The sequence below is a fragment of the Carlito syrichta genome, unplaced genomic scaffold (genome assembly GCF_000164805.1).
Source record: "Carlito syrichta isolate Samal-C Ts95f unplaced genomic scaffold, Tarsius_syrichta-2.0.1 Scaffold309457, whole genome shotgun sequence".
In the NCBI taxonomy this organism is placed as follows: Eukaryota; Metazoa; Chordata; class Mammalia; order Primates; family Tarsiidae; genus Carlito; species Carlito syrichta.
In genome coordinates, this window is record NW_007253553.1 from 183,769 (window position 1) to 204,318 (window position 20,550).

Here is a 20,550-nt window from a genome sequence, read left to right on the forward strand (position 1 = left end):
TCCACTCACCTCAGCCTCCCAAAGGCGCGGATTACAGGCTGAGCCACCGAGCCCGGCTTAGATTTTTTTTTTTAGTTAAAGCAGAGCCTTGATTACTTTGTGTTGTTGGGAAAGCTACAGTAAGAAATACTGGGTCAAGTTTCATCTCTAATATTTGTTCAGGCAAAAGAGGGACTGGAACCATCATTACCATCATCATTACCATCATCATCAATTAGGTATTTTGGAGGCTCCCAAGCTCTCTACTGAATCTCTCTGTCCTGTTTGCTTGTCCCTATCACAAACCCAACCTGTTGGAATGAGGACACATCGTAATACATCTATCTCAGTGTCTATAAAACTGGTCTCCCCACCTTGTTTCCCTCTTCAGGATTCTCTTAGCTACCCTTGCCTCATTGTTTCTCCATATAAATTTTGGAATCAACTTGTCAAAAAAATAAGCAAATGTTTAGCATTTGTTTGGGATTAAATAAAAGAAAGCCTTTGCAGGAAGGATATTTATTTTCTTTATGCATGGCCGTGGTGTCATATCTCCATGTATTTAGGTCTTAAATTCTCATAATAAAGTTTTATAATGTCTTTTCCATAAAAGTATTGCATATTTTTGTTACCTTTATTCCAAAGTACCTTTATTGCCTTTGTGTTTTTTATAGCATTTTCTTATGATAAGGCATTCTTCATAGGAATCCAGTTATTCTAAGATTGAGTAGCTTTACTCAATTCCCATTAATTTCAATATTTTTTATATGCCACTGGAATTTCTTTGTAGACAAGCATAATATTTTACTGTTTACAAACAATACAACTTTTATTCCCTCCTTTCCAATAATTTGTGCTTTTGAATTGCCTCATATACATTTTTATCATTTTATTATTCACTGTAATCAGAAAACTGTCCCTATGATAACAATGCTTATAAAATACTTTGACTTCTGCTTTTTGAAATATTGAGTAACGATTACTTAAAAATATGCTATGTGTGTTTGAGAAAATTGGGTATTCTTCAGTTTTATGTGTCTAAAAATCAAGTTAATTTTATTTTTAAAATATTCTATGTTCTTACTAACTTACTAATTTTTGTCCAATAGACTTACCAATAACTAACAGATTTAAGTTTAACTCTCTTCCTGTAGTGGTTGATTTGTAAATTTCTTCTTGTAGTTTTGCCAATTTTTATCTTTATACATCTTGAGTCATTTATATCAGAAACATACAAGTTCAGAACCGTTAGGTCTTTCTGTTGAAATTTAAAAGTATCATTGAATAGCAAACATCTTTGCCCATAACTGGACATCTTAAATTTGCTTACTTTTGACTGGTCAGCATTTTTTCCTTACCATCTCACATTCTTTATTTCTGGGCATGTAAACAAGATAAATTTATTTATAATTCAATTTTATGTATATATATTAATTTAATTGGATTTTTTGTCATTTACATGACATTTTGTCATTTAAATGATTACTCACACATTTTTATTTCGTTTTATGTTGCTCTTTTTAAAAAAAATCTCATTTTCTTTCTTCTTTTGGATTAACTGAGTTTTTAAAGTCTCATTTTTAAAGTCTTCTCTCTACTGATTTGAATGTTAGTCTCTCTATTTCTATTCTTTTGGGGGTTGCCATTACAATATTAATTAATTACATTTAAAATCATTTAATGTTAAAGAATAGTGATAAAGCAGGTTTTAAATATCAATAATAATATCTTCACTTCTAAACATTCTTTTACTTCTTTTGTAAATCATAATCATTTTCAATAATAGATTAGATGATTGATTTCAATTCCACATATATAAAACAATGCATATATAACATATGCTATTAATACCTGACATTTACCACTTTTATTTTTTAACCCTCTTGGTTTATGATTTTCTTTCTATCTTCAATACAGATGGCCCTTGAACACCAGTTTGAACTCCACGCGTTCACTAATTTGCAGATCTCCTTCAACAAAAGTTACACCAAGTATGCCTACCTGTCCTACCTCCCCGGCCACCTGCACCTCTTCGGCTTCTGTAACCTCTGAAACAACAAGACCAAGCCTTCTTCTTCCTACTCTTCTTCAACCTACTCCACATGAAGAGGAAAGGATGAAGACCTTCATGATAATCCACTTCCATTTTCTGAATAGTAAATATATATTCTCTTCCTCATAATTTTCTTTTCCTTTCTTTTTTCTTTTTTTTTGAGTCAAGAGTCTCACTCTATTGGCTAGGCTGGAATGCAGTGGCATGCTATGGCCACCGTAGACTCGACTTAGGGGCTCAGGCGATCCTTTTGCCTTGCCTTCCAAGTAGCTGGAACCACAGGCATGTGCCACCACACCTGGCTAATTTTTGACTTATTATAGAGACAAGGTCTCACCAAGTTGCCCAGGCTGGTCTTGAACCCCTGAGCTCAGGCAATCCTCTCTCTTCAACCTCCCAAAGTGCTGGGATTACAGGCTTGCACCACTGTGCCCGACCTCATACTTTTCTTAATAACATTTTGTCTCCAGCTTAATTCATTGTAAGAATACAGTATATAATAAATATAACATATAAAATATGTGTTAATCATTTGTTTATGTTCTAGGTAAAGCTTCTGGCCAACAGAAGGCTGCTAGTGGTGAAGTTTTGGGAGAGTAAACAGCTATACGTGGATTTCTGACTGCACACGAGGCGGGAAGGAGGGATTAACTGCCCCTAATTCCTGCATTGTTCAAGGGTCAACTTGATATCTTCTTGCATCTGAGATCCTCCTTTTAATATCATTTTCTTTCATTCTGAAAACTATTTTTTAGAAGTTCCTCCTGTGAGGTCTGCTGTTGGTAAACTTCAGTGTTCATCTGTTTGGATCTTCATTTAATCACTCACTTTTGAAAATATCAACATAGCAAAATTTCAAGTGTGCCAGTAATTTTATCTTCTGTGAAGAGAGTGTCCTGCTCTGGGTGTTGCTAAGGAGAGGTCTGCTGGATGCCTTTCCCTTAAGAATCTTTCTTTCATCTCTGCTTCTTTTTACACTCCCTTTGGTTTACTTTTATTTATTCTACTTAATATCTTGAAATTTTCTCAAATCTGGAAATTTCTCAGCTATTTGAATGTTGCCTCTGTTTAATGATCTCCAGTCTTCTTTTATAAGCATCATGTTTGATCTCCTATGTACCACTCCTCTATATCTGCAGCTCTTTTGTAGTTCCCATTGTTTCTCTCTGTGCTATATTCTATGTCATTTATTTACATGTATGTTTCCTTTCACCAAAGTTCTGATCATGTGTCTAATATCTGATCCAACAAGACTTATATTCAATAACAATTTCATTTACAAATATGTTTGGTTCTTTTGTAAATTACAATCTTCTTTTTAAAAATAGTATCTAATTATTTTCAATCCATTGTTTACTTCAATCCTTGCTTATGTCTTTAAAAAGTTCACATTTATTTTATGTTTCTAATAACTCCATTATCTAAGAATTTTAGGCATCCAATTCTACTCTTTGTGCCTCCAAGTCCTCTGTTCCTGTGTACTGTAACACTGGGTTATAAGCTAATGCTTGGTGGTCTTGTGAAGCCTGCACTAAGGAGAGGGCAGCCCCAGTAATTTCACGTAATTCTACAATGGGCCATTAGTACTGCCAACCTGTGGCCATGTCAATTTAACCTGAAGACTATGAAAGTAATGTAAATTTGAATTCCAAATCAATGTGGGAGGAAGTCTATAGACATGAATCTTCAGGGAGCTATGTTTCTACTTGTAGTGCCAACTGGAAGATTTGTCCTTCTCCACTTTTTCTTTGAGTTTATAGCTTTTTGAGACATTCAGCTGTATGAAAAATGTTGTATTCTATGCATCCTCTTACCTGGACTCAAGACCTTGTCTGGTTTCCCCATGTGGCTATTGAATAGCACAACTAGAAGTTAGGGCAGTCAGAAAACAACCCTGGGTCAGCAATAGAAAGGTCAACCTAACTTTAAGAAGTTTAATGTCTTACTTCCAGTGAATGGGAAATTTTAATCTAGTATTTTCATCTTGTCTTACCAGAAAAACAAAATGGACGTAAGTAATTATTCACAAGTAAATAGAAACATTTATCTTGCTATTTTAGGTTTCAGGTTAATGATATTATATGCATCAAAGATTATTCTTTAATTTCTAGGGAATACTTTATTCTCTTTATTGTACTGCCTTTTCCACTCTCTGCCTAAGGAATACAGTTTAAGCAATAAGAAATTACAGTTTGCACAGGGAAAGTATATGGAAATCACCATTCATTCCGGTCAGCATCACAGTTGCAGTGATATTGAGAATCAATGCAGTTCCCCTCTAATCCACAAGTACATTTCTGAGCATCAGGCAGAGAACCTCCCCAGTAAGTGTGTGTTTCATTGGTTCTTCCAACCCACCAGCTCACTGGGGTTCCATCTGAAAGACAAGTATGAGAAAGGTGACACCTACTTTTACCTCCACTGCCTGATTCTCCCATACCATTCCTTTACTCCCCTCTATTTAAAAAAAAAAATAGACTGTTTTGGAAATAATATTTTAACACTGCAATAGGATAATGTGTAAGAGGACTCCAAGTTTAAAAAAATATTTTAATTTCAAAACTTATCATCATTTTTTTTCTTTTATTAGAAAATAAGCAAGGAGTCCCTAACTCACTCAAGCACGGCATTCACAAATTTCTCTTGAGGATTCCAATTATATGATTTATCTGGAAATAATATTTTTAGAAGAATCATCAAAATAGTAACCAGACTAATTTATATACAGAATCTAAAATCCGTTTGAGATCCTAAAATGCCATGAAAGAAGTTGTTACCATGTGAAATGTGGGCTTCCTTCACTTTATTAGCTGAAAATATTCCTATCCTGTCTTGAAAGCTGCTGGAGACATATGCCTGTGCTTTTTCTTATACTGAATGGCTTGGCTCTTCATTTGAAAGCTTAAGAAATGACACAGAAACCTTCCAGTCTGAGGTGAATCTTAGGCTCAGAACCACTCAGCTTCAATGACGCCCCATCCTCGAGACAGCCACGGTAAGAGACAGAGCTAGAAGCCACCTCAGCTCTATAGGACCTCACATTATGCCAAAGACACTGACAGGCCCCGGGAATCACTGCACACTCACTTGTGGAGGGTGATTGGAAAAGGGGGAGGCAAGCAGATGGGGTGAAGGGAAACACTCTCTCATCAACAGAGAATCAAGGAAGGAAAGAAAATGTAAGTGACAGTAAATCAATTGGCTTTACAAAGATGTCCATCGTAGTGTGCACTTTCAAAACCATAGGTTATCACCATCAGGCCCCCACTAAGACTCTGGAAGGATTCCAGCTTCTCCCTAACTTCCAGCCCCCACTGCTTACTAGTGTTGCCAGGTAGATGCTTCTGCAGACAATGTCTCAGCTTGTAAGCACATCCACTGCATTCAGTACCACCCTCTGCAGACCCAGAGGGTGAGAGATGTGCAGAGAATGGATTTCAACAGGTTTGGGGTTTTTTGTTTGCTTGTTTGTTTTTAATGTGTTGAAAACTTATCTCTAGGAAGTGGAAGATCTTTTTAGCTTAACAGATATTTTTCAAAATATCGTTTATTTTTCATACATTTAAGAGCAAAGAAATCATTATAAATAAATGCATAATTGTATGTTTACATCAAAGTTTCTAATTTTCTCTACAAAATAACAACCATTAAGTTTTTTTGTTTTTGCTTTGATTTGGAATCTCACTCTGTCACCCAGGCTAGGATGCAGTGGCACATTTATGGCCACCGCAGCTATGACCAGCTGGGCTCAGACTATCCTTCTGCCTCAGTCTTCCAAGAAGCTGAAACTATATGTGCGTGCCACCAGGCCTGGCTAATTTTTTGATTTATTGTAGAGACGAAGTTTCACCAAATTGTCCAGGCTGGTCTCCAATGCCTGGGCTCATGTAATCTTCTCACCTCCACCTCCCAAAGTGCTGGGATTGCAGGCATGAGCCACTGCACCCAGTCCATCAAGTGTTTTTTTTAATGGTGCAAAATGCATTTGGTTGCATTCAAGATTTCTTTGAGTAACCTACAGAATTTGTATAACGAATAATCCAGAAAACACAAAGAAGAGCTAGAGACTAAAATAAAATAAAATAAAAAATAGGAGAGTTATCAAAGGTGAGGGTACTACTCCCCCAATATTTCAGCCTATAGTTGCTTGTCTGTCTCTTCAGCCACAACTACAATTCTCAGTGACCTTGACATTCACAACATGGCAACTGAACAGTTCTCTAGAATATCAACACTTACTATCACATAACTTCTTTTTAGACCACCCATAATCATATCTCCCGAAACTATGTATAATAGAGCCTTCAAATGTGCTGAAGAACTAAATATGTTCCCCGACCCTGACAAGACCAGGGCCCAGTGGTTTCTCCCTAACCTTCTGTATCATTTTTCTGATACTTCTGAGATTTTGACCAATGAAACATTCTTGGAATTAAACTTAATTTTGAGTAGCATTCACCAATCTACCCTATCAAATTCTTAAGCTATTTGTTTCCACACTGTAGTAATCTTTGCTATTCTCACACTGCAACATTCTAATGAAGGCTCCTGTTGAAGGCATTGGATTTTTACTCCTTCCATACAAGGGTAGTATCAATGTTCTGCACACCTGTGGGCATCCATTGATAACACAAAGCAAATTAGTGCAACAAGTTTAAGAACTATCAGGTCACACTATTTTCCTGCTTCATCTTTGCTCTAGTTAACAGCTTCTGGAAATACATAGGTCTGTACTGAGTTTGTCTAAGTTTGTATTAAAAATTCTCTGTTGGCAGTGTATAAGTAATTAATATAATTTGAGTATGTGTAGATAATAAAATCCCTTTATTTAGTTTCTTTAGAAAGTGCTTAACAAGTTTAAAGTTCTTTTCTCTTTCCATCTTTTCCCCTAAGCCCAAGTAAATACTTGTTTGTTTGTTTTTGTTTTGTTTTGCTGTTGCTGTTTTAAATATTTACACAGAAGGAATGACAATCAAGTTATCATTTGCAAATCAATAGTAAACACTGGGCTTTCAACCAGAATTCTTTACTTACTTGAGCTGTGTCCAGGTTCTGGAGGAGCCCATATGCTTAGTAGATATGCACTTTACTCCCTGACTCACTAGCTCTGACTTTGTTAGCAGCTGAACCCAAAACTCCTTTAACTGTTTTTTTCTGGTTAAAAAACCCAACTCACATTGCTCCATAGCACTGATTTACTCTTCCAAAGCAGATTTCCTCATTTGCCTGGGAACATATGATCTTACTTCAGTGATCTCTTTGGCAGCAATCAACTATCAATAAATTATTCCAAATGCTCTAGCACTAACTATGAACTCAGTAAACAGAATAGTTGTAAATAAATAGCATCTATTTCACACATTTTCTACATGTTGTGCAATTAAGTTTTGGCAAAGTTAAAGTCTCAGTTCTGAAGATTCAGAAAGATCAAACAATTTCCAAGTCCACAGCTGCTGAGTGACAGGCTTAGAATTAGAACTCAGAGAAGCCAGCCTACCACAGTGTGTTCAGTCTACTTCTCCCAGAGGCCTGATCAGAGAAGAGGCAGATTGGTCTCCAGGAAACCAAAGGGGTTTCATGAAGGCAGCAAGGTTGGACATTTCAATGAAATAAATTATTTCAAAGGGAAGAATTACAAAACCAAAAACTGAATTTTGAAAGAGTGGACTAAAAATAAAATATCAACTATTAGCAGAGTTATGCTGTCTTGTGTCCTAAAAGAACGGTATGATACCAACACTGACCCCTAATTCTCAATTATCCAAGACATTAATTGCATTCAGTATGAAAAATAATCTCATGGAATAATCAAAACAAAGTCATATTGTTAGCAATCTTTTCTGATATAAAACACAATTAAGGTGTTGCCGCCCTTCATGGTCGGAGGGACGCTGCATTCCAATGATATTGTGTTGTTCCCTTGCTCAACTGAGTCTAGGAAGAAACTTCAGCTCATTCACAGCTTTGAGAAAAGAGAAGCAAATATGAACCTTACTCTTGGCCCCACAGAAAAACGTCTCTGTCATTTCCAGGTGCTGTGGACACAGGAGTCTCAAGAATCTGTGGCAGGCTGCTGCAACCTCTCTGAAACTAAAGTCTATGGTGGCTGATGACTTACCACGGCGAGCTGAGAGCCTGGACTTCCTGCAGTGGAAAGCCAGCTCCTGTTGGCAGTGATCTGCGTGGTCTATTAGGGCCTGGAGCTGGTCCATGCTGGCCGTGTACTTGAAAAACACAGGACGAGGGCTATCTCCGTGCAAGCTTTTGACTCTGACCAGGAGGGAGCCATTGTGCTGTACTGAGGTCCATGCAAGGTCTTGTGGCAGAAGCGGGATTGGGAGGGAGAAAAAGACCATAACTAGGTCGAAATGCTACAATAAATATGAAAGTCAGAAGCATTTTTCATCTGAATTTTTAAAAAAATCATCAGATCCCTTTGAGATTGGCACCAACATAAGTGGGATTATTTAAATAATTTAAATTAAGGATTGTCTTTACTAAAATTTGCATTCCTATGTATTTGTAGTAGTTATTTTGGTGAAATCTCCTTGACAATGTAGTTAACATCATAAAGGGAGCCAATTACTTAAAATCTGCATTATAGTGCCCAAAATGATAAATATAATTTTGGGACCTAATTTTTTTTATATTAACATACCAAAGACAAACTTTTATTGTGCATGTATTTATCTTTTAAATAAACACAGTCCTCTTCTCATTGAGTATTTTTTTCTCTGATAATCAAATAAATTGATAATCTTTAAGCCGGGGTACACCCATCCTCAGGAGGTCCTGAGAATGTGTGCCTGGCTTAAGATTTCAAGTTTGGCTCAAGAGTAAACTATCTTAAAATATTTTACAGAGTCTGGGATCTTTTCATCAACAAATTGGTGCCCAAAGACTTGAGACCTCACAGAAGACTTCAGGGACACCAGATGAGTTGCTGGAACCCAGAGCTAGGTACCAGCAGGGGCCCATTGCTGGCCCACCAACTTCGTGCTTCTCCTCAGGTGGTCCTGGTAAGTTTCTGCTTCAGACCTCCTGCTTTAGGTTGATGGTCTCTGGTTTATTCTAAAATGGTTTTTTTGGGGTTTTTTTGAGTTGGAGTCTCATTCTGTCGCCCAGACTGGAGTGCAGTGGCTTCAGTGATCCTTCCGCCTCAGCCTTCCGAGTAGCCGGAATTACAGGTATGCGCTACCACGCCCGGCTGATTTTTGATTTATTTTAGAGATGAGGTCTCACCAAGTTGCCCAGGCGGGTCTCGAACCCGCGGCTCAGGCAATCCACTCACCTCAGCCTCCCAAAGGCGCGGGATTACAGGCTGAGCCACCGAGCCGGCTAAAATGGTTTTTAATTACTAGGAAATAGTTTGAGATCCAAAGATTTGGTTCTGAAGTGCATTCTAAAGGGCCCTCCCCATTGCCTTTTCTCCCATCCCTAAAGAAAAAGTAAACCTGATTGACTTATCTGCCCATTTGATCGAACTGTCATTTTGGTAGGTAAATGAGACTGACTTGCTCAGCTCCAAAGAGAAAAGGGAGGGTGTGTCCTCCCAGCGGAAAGGCACCCCTAGGTGACTGGGGGCGCAGTGAGAGTGTCTCTGTGCAGACACTGTGACTCCCATGACGTGCAGTGACTCTACAGGGAATTCTTCAACAAAATTAATTTTTAAAAGGCTTGTCCAGGAAATGCATTTGAGAGCTCATCCCTCAGCATTTCGAGCCCTCTTGGAGGTAACAGACCCCCAAAGAGAATACTGTGACACATAAGAGGGTGGAAACGATTCAGTGATGTAACACTGTGAAGTCCTGCCCACAATCAGCACACTCCAGATCCATAGGGCGAAACACTAGGCCATAGTTCAGCTCCCCCTTTTGGGGGAAAAAAAAAAAAAGAATGGGAAATAAATCCTCTAAAAGATAGGAAAGGCAAAGAAAATGACCCCTTTTGGGTTGCCCATGAGGTTTATGGGACTCCAGCTGGTCAGATATTAAGGCTTATTTGTTTTGAAACTGAGTAAATTATAACAAGGAAATTCAGAGCTCAAATGGATAGCCAGCATCTATAGGGTTAAATAAAGTATTCTAAGCTCTCTATTTCTCTCTTTTCTTATCTGGCTGCTTTGAATCTGCTGTTAATCTACTGATGCTGATAAAACTGTTTCAAGGTAAACTTTGAAAGCTCATTTGAAACTTCAAAATAAAAAAGGAAAAAAGAAAAGAAAAGAATTGGTAAAAGAGATTTTTTTTTTTTTTTGAGTTGGAGTCTCACTCTGTTGCCCAGACTGGAATGCAGTGGAAGCTCCCTGCCACCGCAGCCTCGACCTGCTGGGCTCCCGGGGATCCTTCCACCTTAGCCTTCCAAGTAGCTGGAACTACAGGCGCGCGCTACCTCGCCCGGCTAATTTTTTGATTTATTGTATAGATGAGGTCTTGCCAAGTTGCCCAGGTGGGTCTCGAACCCTCGGGCTCAGGCAATCCACTCACCTCGGCCTCCCAAAGCACGGGATTACAAGCTGAGCCACTGAGCCGGCCTAAAAGAGGTTTTTAAAAACAAATTGCCATAGAAAGTGCTCTACCCAAATTTTTGTCCCACCTTTATTAGATTACCCAATAGGGGCAGACTTTAGCCATGTAAACAGGTTCCAATTTTGTCAAAGATATAATTTGGATTAAGCATTTTTTAAAAATAAAATAGTGAGTTTGTTGCTATTTCATGGCTAAAATTACCAAGGTAAAAGATAAATTTGTGCTTATATTTGTGTATGTATGTTTAAATGTGTTTATGTGTATGTATATGTTATGTGTTGTGTCTAGCATACTATCAAATTGGCTTATAAGCAAATGAGTACTCATAAACTAAATAAATAGACCTAAATGCTTTCTAGGTTCACTGGACCTTAATAATCTTTGGTAAATAAAAATCATTTTAAAATTATTGATAAAATAGAAATGTCTTCAAAATTGTCAGCATACATTTTTGTCTGGCTCTGCTAATTAGATAAGTTTTGCATTTGCCTCTGCTAGATATGTTAAGGTGTCAGGGTTTGACAGGAAGGTCATAAGACTATAAACCCAGCCAAACTGAATGATCTCCCTGTGTATGAATTTTCGGTAAGCAAAACTGATTTAACATTGTTGATTCAATGAAAACTGTTGAATCATCTGAGTTATTGGCAAAATACCCATGTATTTAACTTTAAGATTCTTATTTAAGTAAACACTTGATATACACAGGCTATAAAAACAGTTAACAGAAAATAACTTAAAATGATGACTAGCTTTGTCCAATTTTCAGTTTTCATAAGTAATTAAGCAAACTGCTAAAAATGAATCAACTGAGTCAATATAAATGAGATAATGCTTATAGGTAAGCTTTTTATGTATTTTAAATCTTAAAATTATTTTAGAAACTCATTAAATGTCTAGGTCACTTTCAATTCAGAAAGAGTTATGATATAGGAAAGCATATTTCTAAAATTGCATTATAATCCTTATCTGTAAAATGCTAATATCTTACATGCTTCAGAATTTCTTGCTTCCTAGGTTCTAACCAAAATTTAAGGTTACTAAGAATAAGAATTCTAGTTAATATAATTCTGAAGATAAATTATGTCAGAGTAAGATGTGTTTTTGATTTTAAAAATTAATTATAAAACATGAGTCGTATTCCCTTTTATAAAAAAAAATAATTTTGTCTAACTCAGAAGGTTAATTCAAGTTATTTTAGAAAAGTAACTTATGAAAGAAGGTAGAAAGGAACCAGTAAACCGGGCTCGGTGGCTCAGCCTGTAATCCCGCGCCTTGGGAGGCTGAGGTGAGTGGATTGCCTGAGTCCGCGGGTTCGAGACCCACCTGGGCAACTTGTCGAGACCTCATCTCTACAATAAATCCAAAAAACTATCCAGGCGTGGTAGCGCACACCTGTAGTTCCAGCTACTTGGAAGGCTGAGGTAGAAGGATCGCCGGAGCCCAGCAGGTCGAGGCTGCAGTGGCCGGGAGCAGCCACTACACTCCAATCTGGGCGACAGAGTGAGCCTCCAACTCAGAAAAAAAAAAAGAGGGAATTATGGGGAAAAACAGAAAGTTCAAGCGTGTTATAGAGGTTTTGTAAGTCTTAATAAGATTCAGGAATTTTGTATGTGATTATGTTGGTTATAATTGGAAGGAAATTAATTTATTATAGTCTTCCTAAATTTTGTTCCCCTGTGTTAAAACAAGATTTTCTTACAGTATTAATTTGCCCTTAATAAAATTACAAGAGGTTTTGATTTATAATTCTATAACCTGTTTCTTTTTTTAAAACTTTTCATAAAAGCTCTAAAAATTGACCTTCCATATGACCCTGCAATCCCCCTACTGGGAATATACCCTGAAGAACACAAATCACTCTATAAAAAAGATACCTGCACACGTATGTTTATCGCAGCATTGTTCACAATAGCAAGAACCTGGAAACAACCATGCTGCCCATCAAAAGAGGACTGGATTAAAAAAATGTGGTACATATACACGATGGAATACTACGCAGCCATAAAAAAGAACAAAATCATGAATTTCGCTGCAACCTGGATGGAACTAGAGTCTATAATACTGAGTGACCTCTCACAAAAACAAAAATCCGAATATCACATGTTCTCACTCATATAATGGACCTTGAACATCCAATGCAATACTATGAGAAAATGACGGATGGTACTGGGAAACTATGGGGGGGAGGGGGATGGGATTAACAGTAGCAAATATCTGTCGGGGGATGGGAAAACACTTCTTATCTACAGGGTGCCTGAATGAAACGTCATTGTACACCTACCCATAACTGTACCCCACAAAACCATAATAAAAACTACTGGAAAAAAAAAAAAAAAAAACTTTTCAGACTTGTATCTCAGAAGTTCAACTTTTATATCTGACTGCTTTTAGCTTTTCTCTCCTTGAGAGGCCTGAGATAATAACTCTCTCCAACTTTTTGTCAGATCTTGTAACTTTTATAATTCCTCTAGTTCTAACTGTAGTTGTGGCCTGATGCAGAAACGTTTTATCTTGAAAGTCTAAAACAGCAATGTTTTCCTCCAGGATAGCTTACTATTCTTGGCCTTTCTTTATATATCCAAACTTCTGGATGTAATCAGTAAACTTCTTATATTGTTCCTAATAGTTGAAGGGTGTAGAAAAATTTACCCAAATATGACTTTTTGCCACAAGGTCTCTCTGACCTTCCTGCCTACACTTAGTTATGGAGAAGCTGCTTCCCTTTCCTGTTAATTTATTACAGAAGAAGAAGAGGAAGATCAGACCACATCTGGGCAGAGCTCCTTACAAGTATAATGCTTGTCTTTCAGGTTTGTTCAGTTTCCAAGCATAACTATTTGTGAGTTGTTCTGTTTTCCCTATCCATTCATTCTCCCAACCATGTGTTGTCCCTCAAAATAATTTAATGCAAACCCCTATTCTTCCTGTTAACTTGAGATCGTATTTATGGTTCTGAAACTCATTGGGAAGCTGGGTCTTCATTCTGAAGGCTCCCGTGTATACACATTAACTAAAACATGTATGCCTTTTCTCCTATCAATCAACCTTGCTTCATGTCAGTGATTGTTCAGCGAAGCTTTAGGGAACCAACAGCCATGGCCTCTGCACGGTCATGTATTCCCCTAGTTAGTATTATCTTATTGGTTCTTGTTTCATCTATAATTATAATGTTCATTCATAACCCTAGATACACTAGTCCTGTGGCTAATTAAGTCAAGTATTTTTTCATCAGGTTTGAATTCCAGATTATCTAAATGGGTTCCTCTAAGAAACAAAAATTACAGCTGGGCTTAGTGGCTCAGCCTGTAATCCCGTGCTTTGGGAGGCTGAGGTGAGTGGATTGCCTGAGCACATGGGTTCAAGACCCACCTGTGCAACTTGGTAAGACCTCATCTCTACAATAGGTCAAAAAATTAGCCGGGCATGGTAGCGTGGGCCTGTAGTTCCAGCTAATTGGAAGGCTGAGGCAGAAGGATTGCCAGAGCCCAGCAGGTTGGGGCTGCAGTGGCCAGGAACATGCCACTGCACTCCAGTCTGGGCCACAGAGCAAGACTCCAACTCAAAAATAAATTAAATAAAATAAAAAATAAAAATTACACTACAGAAGGTTTTTCTTTACCTTTTTGGTAAAGAAACAACGTTTGATGTTTCATTAAAAATAATTCCTATGTTGTCTTTATTAGATTTTTTATTACTTAGGGAAACTGAACTTTAAAAAATTAAAGTTATTACATCTATGTAACTTTTGTTATTGCTTTTAAAGTTTATCACTTTGGTTAAATAAATAACTTATTTTTACTGTAATCTGTGGTTCTATTTTAATGAAATGTTCTAAGTTTTTCAAATCTTTAATAAATATTCTAATAACTACCTTCATGCTGTTAAGTTACAGGGCTTTGGCTCCTGGTGATAATGGAAACCCACTATTATCTGTCCATATGCCATAAGCTTGAAAGAAAGGCATAATATTCCAGCAGACCTGCATGTACTTACAGTCCTGAAAATCAGCAAAGAAAACATATCTCCTCATCTCTTATACTTTCCCTGTTAAGTCACTTCAAAGAACCCTTCACCTGCAGACTGCACTCACTCAACTGAGAGAAATGAATCCCTATTCATTCCCTTTTACCAGTGGTTATAGATTTGAAAATATAGTCCCCATGTAACCACAAGCCTTGTAATTTATATAACTTCTTGCATGCTATAACTACTAATCAACAATATGTTGCAGTGAATAATGTTTTACTTTGTAATAGGCTCTATTAATTCCCTTACTCTATAGCAAACTTATTCAACTATTCAGTTTAGTGTTACTGATAACACTGTGAGTTACCTTTTGGTAGCTGGCACCAGGAAATGTGGACCTTAATTGTTACTGTTAACAAAATACACCTATAATTTGAGTTCTGTACAATGCTCTGTCAGTCACATAGTCCATGTATAAGTACCAGCAACCCTAAACTTCCAAAAATGCCAGAAGCCAGGTTCTGCTCTCTGAATTCCAAATTCGGAAATAAACTTCTTTCCGCCAGTTCCCTGTCTCTCAATTTACTGGAGCCAAGAGATAGCAGCTGAGCGTTTACTTGGACCATAACATTGGGACTGGAATACACAGTGACTCTTGCTAAATCCCATCAGTCAGGGCCTCGTCTTCAGTTTCAGGAGAAGGAGACAATCAAAATAAACTGTCCTTATGAGATATAGGGGCAAAAAGTAAAGTTATTCAATCTCTCTGGGTCCAGGAACTATTGTAGAAGAGGTGAGCCTGTGACACTGTAAGGGCTGATTCTTGAGAGATGAAATTCAGAATTGCCTATAAATTAAACATTACTATAAACTACACACTAATGCAAGGCCAAAGTCTGAAGCTTTGTGCCAGAATAACAGGATTTCCTTGAAGCATTGGTCTGTTCTCTGATGGGAATTATAAAAGTTATAGTAAGTTTATATAAATTTTAAATTATGGTAAAACTGATTTAAATTATGTGGATTTATTTATAAGGTTTTATTAAAATTGGCTTTGATGTTAATGATACATGAATTAAAAGATAAAATCTTTCCTTTATCAGTAAAGATAAAACAAGCTTTTCTTATAATTTCAGTAATTAACAAAGGATTTTTATTTACCTTTTAAGCAAGCTGGAAAATATATATATATATATAAAAAGAAAGAAGGATGACAGATTTAGCTTGTCCTTCCCTGTGTTTCTTAATTATTACTGTTTAAGAAATGTCTCCTCTATTAAAGAGTAAAGGTGAGGCAGGGTAGCTAGCACAGGTTAGACATAGATAGGTACATTTTCCATGGGCAGTTTTTAGGAAGCATTCAGACATTTTTAAAATTGCATTTTACTGCAGGCCAAGCTTGCAGCCTTCCCCATCCCTTAGCAAGTCAAAAGAAAACTCCAGCAAGCACAGGTTAGACATAGATAGGTACATTTTCCACGGGCAGTTTTTAGGAAGCATTCAGACATTTTTAAAATTGCATTTTACTGCAGGCCAAGCTTGCAGCCTTCCCCATCCCTTAGCAAGTCAAAAGAAAACTCCCCGTCAATGCAAGACTAGGACAGCCCAACCTTTCAATTCCTAGTTTCCCATAATAATCTCTAGAATCTTTCAGGTTCCCTGGTCCAGGTGGAAGGTCAAAGACTACCTCTTAACTGACAAAAGCAATAGAAATGATAATAAGACCACCTTTTAGCTAAGGAACTTTTAGATTGGAAATGTTCAATAGGTCTCCCACATAAGACAATGTGGTCAGGAAAAGACCACCTCTCCCCTTTTCTCTCTCCCATCAGGAGCCCAGAGATGTCAATCTCTCCAGAGTCATGGTTACCTGGACTCCATCCATTAGCATATCAATAACTAGGTAGCTATATCTAGTATGGAGTTGAGAGCAAAAGTGTGATTTTTCTTGTATAAAAAACTTGCCCATGGCAGGTCTTTCTGCCATGAATCTTCTTCCTTTTTCGCTTTTTCTCACTAATAAACTTTGTTTTGAAACTTTGCTAGCCGCTCTAAAATTCATTTTAGAAATGAGCCAAAGTATTCACGGGTTTTGCACCAAACCCCACCTGGTATCAAAGGTTTTTGCTTTAAAAATCTTTGAATTATTATTTTGGTTAAATGAATGACTATTTTACAATGACCTGTGTTATGGAATCATGCGTTTAAAGCCTTTAATATTTGACAAACTCTCTAATATCAAAATTTAAGGTTCTAAATTCAGTCTTTCTGCCCTTCTTAAGTTTTTTAAATATTAGGTGTCCTGAAAATCAACAGAGACATATTTGGCTTGTTTAATATGTTGGAATCATACAGGAAACGCGGTCAAATATAAAAGATTCTTAACTTTGAATTATATGTGCTCCAAATTGTATCACATTCCTATAATTCTGATGTTTCAGTATATGTTACCAATAGTAAGAATAATGTTAAATGTCACAGAATAACCAAATTTTCTTATCAATTGTTGTGTTCTTATTATTGTCATCCACAATGGCTGTCCTAAGACTTTTGCCTTTTGCAATTATTGTTTTACTTTAATCCCTTTCAAGAAACAATCTATAAACAATTATAGGACCTTACCAGGTATTTTTAACTAACTCTTGTGCTGCAACATTAAAGGAGTCGAGTTGGAGTCACATCTTACACCTAAAGAGAGCACCTGATCACACCTGGACTTCGAAATAAACTGCTGACACCTAAGGTCCAGCTGGTCTCCAGAGCAACAACTATAGCAGGTATCCTCCAGGAACACTGGACCAGGTCAGTCTTCATGAACTCTAAAATAATTCTCATCATTACACTCGTCACTATGTTATCATTACATGTTTCTTGTAAACACTATCACAAATGCAGGAAAAGAAAAAGTACAAAATCAAGGGCCTGGATAATGATAGCTTGTAAGATAGATCTGGTTCAGAATGTGTGTTTGTTTTGTTTCTTCAGACTGAACTCTAGGCCTGACTTCCTTTCATCCTTAAACAATCGGCTACAAATTCAGGTCAAACTATGACCTTCTCCCATAATACAGCACCACTGATGTGTAAACTATTATTATCAAATAGACAATTCTAGGAATATGCCTCCTAGCCCCATGGGACCCTGCCAGGTAAATGGAATTGACAACCCAAGGAATGAGTGTTTCTAGTGACACGGGACCTCCTGTTTATTGGCCTACCTATGCATTCTAAGGAATGCTGTTTGGCCAAAAGTGGGAACTGAGGACTAAACCTGACCTTTTTCCTCTTACCCAAATTCATAAAACCAGGAGTTTTCCAACCCCTTATCTTAACAAACCATCTCCTCTACTGAGTTCCAAAATTCCTTAAATAGGAACTGCAATTTGCCAGTCAAGAAATCTCTAAATCCACCCATAACCTGCAAGCCCCCATTTGGAAACGTCCCTCCTTTCTGGACCAAGCCAACAAAAATATCATATGTATTGATTTATGGTTTTTGTAACTTTTGGTGCCCTAAAACTGTATATAACTAAGCTGCCATTTGGGGCATACATTCTTAGAACCTCCTGAGGGTGGGTGTACTCAGCTTAAGTCCTCAAGGTTGGCTCAAGAATAAACCATCTTAAAATATGTTACAGAATTTGGGATCGTCTCGTAAACAAATGTATAAAAGACGCATTAGAAATAAGCAGCCCACATGATCATGGCAAAAAATTTTTTTCCAACTAAAATTGATTAATAGTGTGTCAGCAACTCATTCAGTGGTCAGTACTACTACATCTGCGTATCTAATATAATATTCATGGTAATAACCATAGCTACACAAATGTCTGCTAAAAAGTCTAACTTGTTTCCGATTAAAAGACACCCTCTTAAAGTAGCCCTCTACTACTACAAATGTTTGATGGCTTAGGATTAATGCTCTGCGCACACCCACATTCCTTAGACTCATGACTGTGCTGACTCCTCCCTGAAATAGAATGAATTTCAGACCCCACGGTTGTAGTCACATAGTTAGTAAAATATATTGCTGCTCACTACATGATTAATAGTTAGAAATATAATTATACCAATCATGTAACCATAATCAGTACACTTTTGGTTTTATTGTACTCATTGACTAATGACATATCATAATGAATAATGTTTTACTTTGTAGTAAGTTCCAGTAACACCTTTACTTAGAATTACTGATAAACTAAAATTACAGGTTGCCAGTAATGTGTACCAAGAATATGCAGACAATGAATGTTATAAAAAAACGAAAAGCGATTGGAACTGGAATCTTACAGAATGCTTTGTAAATCACGTAGTTTGATGGTAAACAATACAAAAACTCAATGCTTATGTTTACAAATACAGACTGTAAAATCTGAGGAGCTGAACTGGTCGTGGTATCCATACTAGCTCATCTTCCCGAATTCCAAATTCAGAAATAAACTTCTTTCCTCCCAGTTCCCTGCCTCTCAGATTTCACTGGTGAGCAAGAGAGCAGCTGTGTGTTCTAGGAACCATATCATTTCCATTACATTGACTGTATCTTTTTGTAAAATAATTTTTTTAAGTTGAAACACTCTCCACAATGTTTCTAAAAAAACAAAAACAGTTTGATGTCTTTACTTTTTCAAAAATATACCTCACAGTATGAAGGTATAAAAGCTTACACAACATAAAAATTCAACCATATTTATATTGTCATGCCATAAGACTGCCTCTGTAATATGTATTTGGTATAATGATCAGTCTACATGTAAACTTTCCAAATTACAGGGGACAGAAAACAGGTGTATAGAGTTTTCTTCTTCTTCTTCTTCTTCTTCTTCTTCTTATTAGTGGCTAATACATGAATGGGATTTAACACATAAGCGACGTTTAACAATCAAAACAGTATAACAAGGAACCCACTGAGAAACCCACACCAGTCTCTGCCCCTGCTCTGGGGACTTTGTACCTGACTCTCTCCTGCCCTTGGCATTAGACAAATCTAACAGCCATATTGCTGCTCACGGCACCCCTAACTCATCAAACACAACCAGAGATCCATGAAAGAGAATTTGAAGGCTGGTGGAAAGAACTCTTGACTCAAAGCCTATGGAAAGCTATGTCACAAAATAGACCAAAACTAGCAAGAACAGGAACGAACTGTAAGTCACCATAACTAGTGTTATTTAATATTCAACTAGAAAAAAAGAATTAATAGATCATTTTCCCTTCTCAGCTCGATAAAGGAGTCTGGGATTCTTCCTACAGCAACATGAATTCCATAGATTTCTCCCCCTTAATCATGTTTTTATTGGGCAATTTATACTTTCACATTATTCAGAAAGTAAATGAGAAAAGAATGTATTCACTTCTCAAGGGAGAGAATGGGCCAGAAGCGAAGAAAAGCAGGGCAGCAAATGCTTGAGACTGGGGATTTTTCTAAAGTGTTTTTTTTTGGGGGGGGGGGGTTATGAGGTTATTTTGTTTTGTTTTTCTAGGAGACAGGGACTGGGAGTTGATTTACAAAGAGCATTCCTGTGGAATGCGATGGTGGGAGGGGGTTGTTGTTGCCATGGCAATTAGCTATTCTGGAAACCAGCAGTCCGAGTTTTAGGTCATCCATCATACAGACAGGGAGATTGGCTCGGATCTGTAAAACAAAGTCTTAAGACACAAGCCTTAATTTTCAAATGTCCTTGGATGTTAGGGAACTAAAAGATACTTAGCTGGGAGTGTATTGTTTATGTGTGAGATAGCAGGAGGGCTAGGTTAAAAAAATTTAAAAATGGCCGGGTTCGGTGGCTCAGCCTGTAATCCCGCGCCTTGGGAGGTTGAGGTGAGTGGATTGCCTGAGTCCACGGGTTCAAGACCCACCTGGGCAACTTGGCGAGACCTCATCTCTACAATAAATCAAAAATTAGCTGAGCATGGTAGCATGAGCCTGTAGTTCCAGCTACTTGGAAGGCTGGGGTGGAAGGATCGCTGGAACCTAGCAGGTCGAGGCTGCAGTGGCCGGGAGCAGCCACTGCACTCCAGTCTG

The 20,550-nt window shown here is 37.4% G+C and overlaps 1 protein-coding gene across 1 annotated transcript in view; it reads right to left on the minus strand.

Moving 5' to 3' along the window:
• The window catches only part of LOC103269695 (contactin-associated protein-like 3), a 163,233-nt gene that overhangs the window by 51,076 nt on the left and 91,607 nt on the right, over window positions 1-20,550 (minus strand). The window contains exons 11-12 of the mRNA XM_008067259.2: window positions 8,151-8,348; window positions 4,253-4,409 (exon numbers count right to left, since the gene is read on the minus strand). Of these exons, the coding sequence (XP_008065450.2) occupies window positions 4,253-4,409; window positions 8,151-8,348 (355 nt within the window). The remainder of the gene's footprint in view (window positions 1-4,252; window positions 4,410-8,150; window positions 8,349-20,550) is intronic.